This window comes from Corvus moneduloides, chromosome 29 (genome assembly GCF_009650955.1).
Source record: "Corvus moneduloides isolate bCorMon1 chromosome 29, bCorMon1.pri, whole genome shotgun sequence".
NCBI classification, from domain to species: domain Eukaryota; kingdom Metazoa; phylum Chordata; class Aves; order Passeriformes; family Corvidae; genus Corvus; species Corvus moneduloides.
Genome location: NC_045504.1, coordinates 1,794,808 through 1,806,861, shown reverse-complemented (window position 1 = coordinate 1,806,861; position 12,054 = coordinate 1,794,808). Strand labels below are relative to the sequence as shown.

At 68.6% G+C, this 12,054-nt stretch overlaps 1 protein-coding gene and 1 long non-coding RNA gene across 2 annotated transcripts; both read left to right on the top strand.

The window, feature by feature from the left end:
• Nucleotides 1-2,928: 2,928 nt before the first annotated feature.
• Nucleotides 2,929-11,229, top strand: LOC116436234 (nectin-4-like). The gene is made up of 4 exons (XM_032093279.1): nt 2,929-3,314; nt 8,223-8,570; nt 9,470-9,760; nt 10,937-11,229. The coding sequence occupies exons 1-4, from the start codon at nt 3,248-3,250 to the stop codon at nt 11,053-11,055; spliced, it is 825 nt and encodes a 274-aa protein (XP_031949170.1). The 5' UTR covers nt 2,929-3,247; the 3' UTR covers nt 11,056-11,229.
• Nucleotides 6,550-7,105, top strand: LOC116436342. The gene is made up of 3 exons (XR_004236986.1): nt 6,550-6,583; nt 6,638-6,711; nt 6,786-7,105. It is a non-coding gene; the product is annotated as an uncharacterized LOC116436342 (long non-coding RNA).
• Nucleotides 11,230-12,054: the final 825 nt, after the last annotated feature.

Sequence of the window (12,054 nt, the reverse complement as noted above, 5' to 3'; positions counted from 1 at the left end):
AGGTCCATGGGGGGAGCACTGGGAGCACTGGGAGTGCCATGGGGGGATCACTGGGAGCCACTGGGAGCCACTGGGAGTGCCATTGGGGATCACTGGGAGCACTGGGAGCACTGGGAGGTCCATGGGAGCCACTGGGAGCACTGGGAGATCCATGGGAGTCACTGGGAGTGCCATGGGGGATCACTGGGAAGCAGTGGGAGCACTGGGAGGTCCATGGAGGGAGCACTGGGAAGCACTGGGAGTGCCATGGGGGGATCACTGGGAGCCAGTGGGAGCACTGGGAGTGCCGTGGCTGAATCACTGGGAAGCACTGGGAGCACTGGGAGTGCCATGGGGGGATCACTGGGAAGCACTGGGAGCCACTGGGAGTGCCATGGAGGGATCACTGGGAGCCACTGGGAGCACTGGGAGTGCCATGGGGGATCACTGGGAGCCACTGGGAGTGCCATGGGGGATCACTGGGAGCCACTGGGAGCCACTGGGAGTGCCATGGGTGAATCACTGGAAGAACTAGGAGCACTGGGAGGTCCATGGAGGGATCACTGGGAGCACTGGGAGTGCCATGGGGGATCACCGGGAAGCACTGGGAGCACTGGGAGCCACTGGGAGTGCCATGAGTGAATCACTGGGGAGCACTGGGAGCACTGGGAGGTCCATGGGAGATCACTGGGAGCACTGGGAGCCACTGGGAGTGCCATGGGTGAATCACTGGGGAGCACTGGGAGCACTGGGAGGTCCATGGAGGGATCACTGGGAGCCACTGGGAGCACTGCGAGTGCCATGGGGGATCACCGGGAAGCACTGGGAGCGCCATGGGGGGAGCACTGGGAGCACTGGGAGTGCCATGGGGGATCACCGGGAAGCACTGGGAGCCACTGGGAGCACTGGGAGGTCCATGGGGGATCACTGGGAGCCACTGGGAGCCACTGGGAGTGCCACGAGTGAATCACTGGGAAGCACTGGGAGCACTGGGAGGTCCATGGGGGATCACTGGGAGCCACTGGGAGCCACTGGGAGTGCCACGAGTGAATCACTGGGAAGCACTGGGAGCACTGGGAGGTCCATGGGAGATCACTGGGAGCCACTGGGAGCCACTGGGAGTGCCACGAGTGAATCACTGGGAAGCACTGGGAGCACTGGGAGGTCCATGGAGGGATCACTGGGAGCCACTGGGAGCCACTGGGAGTGCCACGAGTGAATCACTGGGAAGCACTGGGAGCACTGGGAGGTCCATGGGGGATCACTGGGAGCCACTGGGAGCCACTGGGAGTGCCACGAAGTGAATCACTGGGAAGCACTGGGAGCACTGGGAGGTCCATGGAGGGATCACTGGGAGCCACTGGGAGCCACTGGGAGTGCCACGAGTGAATCACTGGGAAGCACTGGGAGCGCTGGGAGGTCCATGGAGGGATCACTGGGAGTGCCATGGAGGGATCACTGGGAAGCACTGGGAGCACTGGGAGCACTGAGAGGTCCATGGAGGGATCACTGGGAGCCACTGGGAGCCACTGGGAGTGCCACGAGTGAATCACTGGGAAGCACTGGGAGCACTGGGAGGTCCATGGGGGATCACTGGGAGCCACTGGGAGCCACTGGGAGTGCCACGAGTGAATCACTGGGAAGCACTGGGAGCACTGGGAGGTCCATGGAGGGATCACTGGGAGTGCCATGGGGGATCACCGGGAAGCACTGGGAGCCACTGGGAGCACTGGGAGTGCCATGGAGGGATCACTGGGAAGCACTGGGAGCACTGGGAGGTCCATGGAGGGATCACTGGGAGCCACTGGGAGCACTGGGAGTGCCATGGAGGGATCACTGGGAAGCACTGGGAGCACTGGGAGCACTGAGAGGTCCATGGAGGGATCACTGGGAGCCACTGGGAGCCACTGGGAGTGCCACGAGTGAATCACTGGGAAGCACTGGGAGCACTGGGAGGTCCATGGAGGGATCACTGGGAGCCACTGGGAGCCACTGGGAGTGCCACGAGTGAATCACTGGGAAGCACTGGGAGCACTGGGAGGTCCATGGAGGGATCACTGGGAGCCACTGGGAGCCACTGGGAGTGCCACGAGTGAATCACTGGGAAGCACTGGGAGCACTGGGAGGTCCATGGGGGATCACTGGGAGCCACTGGGAGCCACTGGGAGTGCCACGAGTGAATCACTGGGAAGCACTGGGAGCACTGGGAGGTCCATGGAGGGATCACTGGGAGTGCCATGGGGGATCACCGGGAAGCACTGGGAGCCACTGGGAGCACTGGGAGTGCCATGGAGGGATCACTGGGAAGCACTGGGAGCCACTGGGAGCACTGGGAGGTCCATGGGGGATCACTGGGAGCCACTGGGAGCCACTGGGAGTGCCACGAGTGAATCACTGGGAAGCACTGGGAGCACTGGGAGGTCCATGGAGGGATCACTGGGAGCCACTGGGAGTGCCACGAGTGAATCACTGGGAAGCACTGGGAGCACTGGGAGGTCCATGGAGGGATCACTGGGAGTGCCATGGGGGATCACCGGGAAGCACTGGGAGCCACTGGGAGCACTGGGAGTGCCATGGAGGGATCACTGGGAAGCACTGGGAGCACTGGGAGCACTGAGAGGTCCATGGGGGATCACGGGGAGCCACTGGGAGCCACTGGGAGTGCCACGAGTGAATCACTGGGAAGCACTGGGAGCACTGGGAGGGCGCCCGCGCTCTCCCCGCGGGGCCCGGCGCGGGTGTGGCCCCACCGCTCCCCCCGCGGCCATCGCCCCTTTAAGGCCGCGCCCTCGGCCCCGCCCCCGGCCGGACCTGCCGGACCGGTCCGCCCCGCCCGGCCCCGCCCCCTGCCCGCCCGGCCCCGCCCCCCGAGCGCCAGGCCCCGCCCCCTGCCCGGTCCCGTCCCGTCCCGCAGCGGAGCAGCACCGGCCCCTCCGCCGCCACCGGCCCGGCTCGGCCCGATCGGCCCCGGTCCCGCCCGGTCCCGCCCGGCGCGGCCCGGCCAGGCTCAGCCCGGAGCCCCTCCGGTGGCTCCCGGTGCATCCCGGTGGCTCCCGGTGGGTGCCGGTGGCTCCCGGTCCCGCCCGGAGAGACCCGCCGAGGCTCTGCCCAGTGGGAACCGGGCTTGTCCCGGTGGGTACCGGGCTTGTCCCGGTGGGTACCGGTGCCCTCCCCCCCGGTGGGTCCCGGTGGGTGTCGGTGGGGCTCGGTCCCGCCCGGATGGTGCTGGCCGGGGGCCGAGCCGCGCCGTGAGCCCGGAGCGCTCCGCATGGACCCCCGCGGGATGCGGCCCGGGGCGCCCGTCCTCCTCCTCACCTTCCTCCTCGCCGTTACCGGTAAGGCCCGGGTGGGGACACGGCGGCACCGGGACGGGGATGGGCATGGGGGGGCGGCGGCACCGGCTGCACGGAACCGGCACCGAGGGGCGCGGAGGGGACCGGGGCCACCGCTTCCCACGCGGGGGGGAGGTCCCGGGGAGCACCGGCAGCGCCCGAAGGGGCGAACCGGGACCGGGGGGGCAGCGGCTGTCACGGAGCGGGGGAAGGAAAGGAGGGGGATGAAACCGGGACCGGGACGGTGAAACCGGGACCGGGACGGTGAAACCGGGACCGGGATGGTGAAACTGGGTCCGGGACGGTGAAACTGGGTCCGGGACGGTGAAACCGAGACCGGGACGGTGAAACTGGGACCGGGATGGTGAAACTGGGACCGGGATGGTGAAACTGGGTCCGGGATGGTGAAACCGGGACCGGGACGGTGAAACTGGGTCCGGGACGGTGAAACCGAGACCGGGACGGTGAAACTGGGACCGGGATGGTGAAACTGGGTCCGGGATGGTGAAACCGGGACCGGGACACTGAAACCGGCACCGGGAGCGGCGGTGGGGACGGTGGGGGGACGCGCGGGTGCGCGCTCGCGTGTGCGCGTGTGTACGTGGGAGCGCTCGCGTGTGCACCTGCGGCCGCGCGCGGGTCCGTGGGCGCGTGTCCGAGTGTCCGAGCGTCCGTGGGCGCGTGTCCGAGCGTCCGTGGGCTCGTGCCCGCGGGTCCCCCGCGCCGTGGGGTGGAGCTGGGGGGGTTTGGTGGGGCCGCCGCGCCGCGGGCGCTTCACACGCGTGTGCGCGCACACCTGCGCGCGTGCCCGTGGGTGCGCACCTGCGGCTCTGCGTGGGCTCCCCTCCCCCCCCCTCAGGGAATGCCGGGGGGGGGAGGGGGGGGAGGGGGCGCGGACCCCTCTGGGGACACGAGGAGGGGTGGGGGGGGGGACAAACCGTGGGAACGGCGACCCCGCCATGCCCGGGGGGGGTCCCGCCCCCTCCCCGTTGTCCCCCACGCCCCCCCCCCACTTTGGGGGTCTCCCCCCGCGAGGTCTCCCACGCAGGATTTGGGGGGGGGGGCTGCACCCACGGGTGCTGCACAAGGGGGGGGGGGGGAATCCCCTGCTCTGCCCCGCCCCCTCCCAGCCCGCCGTGCCTCAGTTTCCCCACGGGACCCGTGGGAACGGGCTGAGGACCACCCCCCCCCACCTCCCCCCGCGGGGTGCTGACCCCCCCCCCCCACGCGGCTCGCACCCCACGGGGGGCCCGGGGGGCGCCCGGGGCGGGGGGGGGGGGTTCCCCACGCTCGCCCCCGTCGCGCCTTGGAGCCCTGGGGGGGTGCGGGGGGCACACGCGTGTGCAAGGGGGACCCGCGAGTGTGCAAAGGGGTCCCGTTTGGGGGGGGTGAGGGGGGGCTTTTCCCATCACGCGTGTGTGTCCCCCCCCCACGGGACCAGGGGGACAGCGGGTGGCCTCGCACGTGCGCGCGCGTCCCCGTGGGAAACAACCGCCCCCGCCGCGCCCCCCGGGACCCCCGCGGGAATTTGGGGGAGGGGGGGGGGATATCCCCACCCCCCCCCCCCCCCCCCCCCACGCTCTCGGGACCACCCCCCCCCCCCCCCCGTTCCCGGCCTGTTTTGGGCCCCCCCCCCCCCGCGCGCGGCCGGGGCGTGGGGGCCGCGGGGCCGGTTCAGCCGGTTCCCCGCTCCGGTTCCCACGCGCTCGGGCCCCGCTGGGTGGGGACGCCCCGAGGGGGGGAACCTCCCCACGGAACCCCAGAAACTTCCCCCCTCCGTCCTCCCCACACACGCACCCGCCGCGACCCCCGTGGGACGCCCCCAGACCCCTCCCGGGACCCCTCCCCACCCCCCGACCTCTCCCCCGTTCGCTTGGGGAGCGCGGCGGCGCTGGGGGAAACTGAGGCACGTGCGGGCGCGGGGAGGCAGCGGCGCGGTTAATGAAGGGGTTAATGAGTCGGGGGGTTCTTGCGGGGGGGGGGGGGGATCGGGGAGGTTTTTTGGGGAGCCCTCGAGGGGCTCGGCGGGGGCGGCAGCGCGGATCCGTCCCGGCCGGTTGGGCTGGACGGGCCGGCCCGGCCGCTTCTGGGGGCGGCGGCGGCGGCGGCGGCGGGACGGGACACGCCCCCCCCCCCCCCTCCCTCCCGGGGGAGACGCCCCCCGGGACACGCCCCCTCCCAAAAATGCACCCCCAAAAATGCACCCCAAAGCCCCCCCCCCCCTCGGTCAGCCCACCCAAATCAGGGACCCCAAATTCTGCGCCCCAAATCCTCAGCCAAAACCGCACCCCAAATCCTGCAGCCACAAAAATGCACCTCAAAGCTCTCCTCGATCAGCCCCCCCCAAATCCGGGACCCCAAACACCGCACCCCAAATCCGGGACCCCAAATTCTGCATCCCAAAGCACCCAACCACCCCCCAGCCGGTCCCCAAAACCGCACCCCAAATCCTGCACCCCCAAAAATGCACCTCAAAACTCTCCTCGATCAGCCCCCCCAAACCCGCTCCCCAAATCCGGGACCCCAAACATCGCACCCCAAATCCTGCAGCCCCAAATCCTGCACCTCGACTTCTCCCCCTCGATCAGCCCCCCCAAAACCGCACCCCAAATCCTGCACCCCAAACCCTCTAACCGGACCCCAAATCCTGCACCCCAAACCTCCCCCTCAAACCCCCAGGCAGCCCCCAAAAGCGCACCCCAAGTCTGCACCCCAAATCTCGCACCTCAAACCCCCAGGCAGCCCCCAAGCCCCTACACCTGCACCCCAAACATCAAATCCTGCACCCCAAAGCTGCACCTCGAACTCCCCGATCACCCCCAGCACCCGAACCCCAAATCCTGCACCCCAAACTCGCACCCCACAGCTGCCCTCGAGGCCTCAGCCAGCCCCCAGCACCCACACTCCAAATCTGGCACCCCAAAAATGCACCTCAAGCACCTCGATCAGGCCCCCAAATCCCACACCCCAAATCCCGCACCCCAAATCCCGCACCCCAAATCCTGCACCCCCAAAAATGCACCTCAAGCACCTTGATCAGGCCCCCAAATCTGGCACCCCAAATCTGGCACCCGAAATCCTGCACCCCAAAAATGCACCTCAAGCACCCCGATCAGCCCCTGAAACCCGCACCCCAAATCCGCACCCCAAATCCGCACCCCAAACCCGCACCCCAAACCCGCACCCCAAACCCGTGCCCCAAACCCGTGCCCCAAATCTTGCACCCCAAATCTGGGAGCCCAAACCCGCACCCCAAACCCCCAGTCTCGCAAGTGTGCCCAGGTGTGCCCAGGTGTGCTCCTGCATAGACCCGAGTGCAAGCCCAGGTGTGCCCAGGTGTGCCCAGGTGTGCCCAGGTGCGCTCCTGCACAGACCCGAGTGCAAGCCCAGGTGTGCCCAGGTGTGCCCAGGTGTGCCCAGGTGTGCTCCTGCATAGACCCGAGTGCAAGCCCAGGTGTGCCCAGGTGTGCCCAGGTGTGCCCAGGTGTGCTCCTGCACAGACCCGAGTGCAAGCCCAGGTGTGCCCAGGTGTGCCCAGGTGTGCCCAGGTGTGCTCCTGCACAGACCCGAGTGCAAGCCCAGGTGTGCCCAGGTGTGCCCAGGTGTGCCCAGGTGTGCTCCTGCACAGACCCGAGTGCAAGCCCAGGTGTGCCCAGGTGTGCCCAGGTGTGCCCAGGTGTGCTCCTGCACAGACCCGAGTGCAAGCCCAGGTGTGCCCAGGTGTGCCCAGGTGTGCCCAGGTGTGCTCCTGCACAGACCCGAGTGCAAGCCCAGGTGTGCCCAGGTGTGCTCCTGCACACTCGTGCAGGTGCCAGGGCCCTTTGCACGCTCAGTCCCACACGCAGGCGGTGGCACGGGGGACACGTGGGTGTCCCACAGCCCCTGGCACACCTGGTACCACACCTGGCACCCACAGGTGATGGCACAGGGACCGCGTGGACGTCCCTGTCCCACCCCCGGTGCCCGCAGATGGTGACACAAGGGACACCCCCCCATGCCCGTGCCCACTGTGTCCCCACAGGTGACAGCGGCGGGCCAGGTGGAGATGCCACCTCTGCGTGCCCATCGTGTCCTGCTGTGTCCTTGTGGGTGGGGGCATCGTGGGGGTCCCTGTGCCCGCTCAGTCCCACACCTGGTGGCACCTGAAGTGCCACATCCCTGTGCCCGTGTCCCCGCAGGTGGCAGCCGCGTGGAGGTGCCTGTGCCCACACCTGGTGGCACAGGAGACACACGGAAGTGTCCCATCCCTGTGCCCACACCTGGTGGCACAGGGGACACACAGAGGTGTCCCATCGCTGTGCCCGTGTCCCCGCAGGTGGGGGCTGTGTGGAGGTGCCTGTGCCCGCACCTGGTGGCACAGGGGACACACGGAAGTGTCCCATCCCTGTGCCCACACCTGGTGGCACAGGGGACACACAGAAGTGTCACATCCCTGTGCCCACACCTGGTGGCACAGGGGACACACAGAGGTGTCCCATCCCTGTGCCCATGTCCCCGCAGGTGGGGGCTGTGTGGAGGTGCCTGTGCCCACACCTGGTGGCACAGGGGACACACGGAAGTGTCACATCCCTGTCCCCATGTCCCCGCAGGTGGGGGCTGTGTGGAGGTGCCTGTGCCCACACCTGGTGGCACAGGGGACACACAGAAGTGTCACATCCCTGTGCCCACACCTGGTGGCACAGGGGACACACGGAAGTGTCCCATCCCTGTGCCCACACCTGGTGGCACAGGGGACACACAGAGGTGTCCCATCCCTGTCCCCATGTCCCCGCAGGTGGGGGCTGTGTGGAGGTGCCTGTGCCCACACCTGGTGGCACAGGGGACACACAGAGGTGTCCCATCCCTGTGCCCACACCTGGTGGCACAGGGGACACACGGAAGTGTCACATCCCTGTGCCCGTGTCCCCGCAGGTGGCGGCCGCGTGGAGGTGCCACGCAGCGTGACGGCCGTGCTGGGCCAGGACGTGGTGCTGCCGTGCCGGTACCGGGCGCAGGAGCAGGAGCAGGTGGTGCAGGTGACGTGGCTGAAGCGCGGGCCGGGCTCGGTGGCCACCGAGGTGGCCGTGCTGAACCCGCAGCACGGCGAGCACGTGCAGGAGCCCTTCGTGGGGCGCGTCCTGCGCCACGGCCACGGCGACCTCGAGGACGGTGCCATCCTCCTGCGCAACGCCGTGCAGGGCGACGAGGGCGACTACGAGTGTCACCTCATCACCTTCCCCATGGGCAGCTTCGAGGGGCGGCTCACGCTCAGGGTGCTGGGTGAGCCCGGGGGGGCATGGGGGACACGGGGGGCAAAGGGGGCAATGGGGGGCACGGGGGATTTGGGGGGCATGGGGGGTATGGGGGGCATGGGGGACACGGGGGACATGGGGGACATGGGGGACAGGGGGGGTTTGGGGGATATGGGGGGTATGGGGGACACGGGGGACGTGTGGAACATGGGGGGTTTGGGGGACACAGGGGACATGGGGGGCACAGGTGGCATGGGGGACATGGGGGGCACAGAGGACATGGGGGGCATGGGGGGCTTGGGGATCACAGGGGGACATGCGGGACATGGGGGCACAGGTGGCATGGGGGACATGGGGAACATGGGGGGTTTGGGGGACATGGGGGGCACAGGTGGCATGGGGGACATAGGGGACATGGGGGGCATGGGGGGCATGGGGGGCATGGGGGACATAGGGGACACAGGGGACATGGGGGGCATGGGGGATATGAGGGGCACAGGGTACATGGGGGGCACAGGGGACATGGGGGATATGAGGGACATGGGGGGCATGGGGGCACAGGGGACACGGGCGACATGGGGGGCACAGGTGGCATGTGGGATACGGGAGACATAGGGGGCATGGGGGATATGAGGGACACGGGGCACGCAGAGGACATGGGGGGCACTGGCCACGTGGAGGGGACACTGGGGACATGGGGGTGTGATGGACATTGGGGACATGACGGGCACAGGGGACGTGGGGGAGCCCTGGGGACATGGGGTACGTGGAGGGCACAGGGGACACCGGGGGCACTGGTGCCACGCGGGCCATTGAGGGCCATGCAGCACAAGCCACACACCGGTGACACACCGGCCACTGAGCACCCCCACAAAACCCCCCCCGGCACCATCCCCCGCCACCTGACCGCCTCGTCCACCCTCACAGTGCCACCGCTGCCCATCCTGAACCCTGGCCCGCCGCTGGAGGAGGGCCAAGGCCGGACGCTGGCGGCTTCGTGCACGGCCGAAGGCAGCCCGGTGCCATCGGTGCGCTGGGAGACCGAGGTGCGTGGCACCAATGCCACGCGGCGCTCGGCCCACGCCCGCTCGGCCTCGGTCACCAGCGAGTTCTTCCTGGTGCCCGGGCGCAGCATGAACGGCAAGAGCCTCACCTGCGTGGTGGCACACCCCGGCCTGCGCCACGAGAAGAGGATCACGCACCTGCTCAGCGTCGCCTGTGAGCCACCGGGCACCGCCGAGGGGCGGGGGGATGTGGGGAGGGGGATGGGGATGTGGGGGGCGATGGGGATGTGGGGGACATTGGGGACGTGGGGGGCATTGGGGACATGGGGGGTGTGATGGGTATTGGGGGATGTGGGCGGTTTTAGGGGTGTGGAGGGCATTGGGGCCATGGGCGGCACTGGGGACATGGGGGGTTTGGAGGGCACTGGGGACATGGGGGGCACTGGGGACCTCGAGGGTGTGGAGGGCACTGGGGACATGGGGGGTTTGGAGGGCACTGGGGACATGGGGGCCACTGGGGACGTGGGGGGTGTGATGGGTACTGGGGACATGGGGGGCACTGGGGACGTGGGGGGTTGTAGGGGTGTGGGGGGCATTGGGGACATGGGGGGCACTGGGGACATCGAGGGTGTGGAGGGCACTGGGGACATGGGGGGTTTGGAGGGCACTGGGGACATGGGGGGCACTGGGGGGGTGTGATGGGTATTGGGGGATGTGGGCGGCTTTAGGGGTGTGGGGGACATGGGGGGCACTGGGGACATGGAGGACATGGAGGCACTGGGGACATGGGGGGCACTGGGGACATGGGGGGTGTGATGGGTACTGGGGGACATGGGCGGTTTTAGGGGTGTGGGGGACATTGGGGCCATGGATGGCCTTTGGGGGGGCATCGGGGACATTGAGGGATGTGGGGGACATCGAGGGTGTTGGGGACATCGTGGGTACAGGGGGCACGGAGGGTGACGGGGGCACTGGGGACATGGAGATGCCAGGAGTCACCGGGGACGTTGGGGACACGGAGGGGCCCTGAGGGACTCGGGGGACATTTGGGGACATGGCAATCACGGGGGTCACTAGAGGCACTGGGGACACGGGGGACACAGGTGGCACTGAGAACGTGGGGGACACCGGTGGCACTGTGAGGACCCTGGGGACACAGGTGGCACTGAGAACGTGGGGGACACCGGTGGCACTGTGAGGACCTTGGGGACACAGGTGGCACTGAGAACGTGGGGGACACCGGTGGCACTGTGAGGACCCTGGGGACACGGAGGGTGGCGCATTGGAAGCGGCGGGCAGGATGAAGGACACAGTGGGGGACACCGTGGGCAGGGGGGGCACAGCGGGGCCATGGCACCTTGTCCCCTGACTGTCCCCTCGGTGTCCCCAGACCTGTCGGATGCGTCCGTACTCGGCCACACGGCCGAGTGGCAGGAGGGCATGGAGGGGGCGGCGCTGACCTGCCTGGGGGATGGCAACCCCCCCCCGACCTACAACTGGACACGGTGAGGCCACCGGCACTTGCTGGCACCTGCTGGCACCTGCTGGCACCTGCTGGCACCGCCCCACGGCCACCTGCCCTGCATCCCCTCGCCCGTGTCCCTCTGTGTCCCCAGTGCACGGCTGTGTCCCCACCTCAGCCCCAGCTCTGTGCCATGTCCCCACCATGTCCCCTGACCACGTCCGTGCCATGTCCCCGCCTGTGCCATGTCCCCACCTATGCCATGTCCCCACCATGTCCCCTGACCATGTCTGTGCCGTGTCCCCGCCTGTGTCATGTCCCCGCCTGTGCCATGTCCCCGCCATGTCCCACATCCCTGTGGTGTTCTGGCTGCCTGTGCCACATCCCTGCCTGTGCCATGTCCCTGCCATGTCCCCTGACCATGTCCGTGCCATGTCCCCGCCTGTGCCATGTCCCCACCTGTGCCATGTCCCCACCATGTCCCCTGACCACGTCCGTGCCATGTCCCCGCCTGTGCCATGTCCCCATCTGTGCCATGTCCCCACCATGTCCCCTGACCATGTCTGTGCCGTGTCCCCGCCTGTGTCATGTCCCCGCCTGTGCCATGTCCCTGCCATGTCCCCTGACCATGTCCGTGTCCCTGCCACGTCCCTGCCTGTGCCACGTCCCTGCCTGTGCCACATCCCTGCCATGTCCCTGCCATGTCCCACATCCTTGTGGTGTCCTGGCTGCCTGTGCCACATCCCTGCCTGTGCCATGTCCCTGCCATGTCCCTCCATGTCCCTCCATGTCCCTGCCATGTCCCTGCCATGTCCCACGTCCCTGTGGTGTCCTGGCTGCCTGTGCCACATCCCTGCCTGTGCCATGTCCCTGCCATGTCCCCTGACCATGTCCGTGTCCCTGCCACGTCCCTGCCTGTGCCACATCCCTGCCATGTCCCTGCCATGTCCCACATCCTTGTGGTGTCCTGGCTGCCTGTGCCACATCCCTGCCTGTGCCATGTCCCTGCCATGTCCCCTGACCATGTCCGTGTCCCTGCCACGTCC

Coding starts and splice junctions, on each gene's coding strand:
- LOC116436234 (XM_032093279.1), top strand. CDS start 3,248: ATGGACCCCCGCGGGATGCGGCCCGGGGCGCCCGTCCTCCTCCTCACC. Junction 3,315..8,222: donor CTTCCTCCTCGCCGTTACCG/GTAAGGCCCGGG, acceptor GTGTCCCCGCAG/GTGGCGGCCGCGTGGAGGTG. Junction 9,761..10,936: donor GCACCTGCTCAGCGTCGCCT/GTGAGCCACCGG, acceptor CGGTGTCCCCAG/ACCTGTCGGATGCGTCCGTA.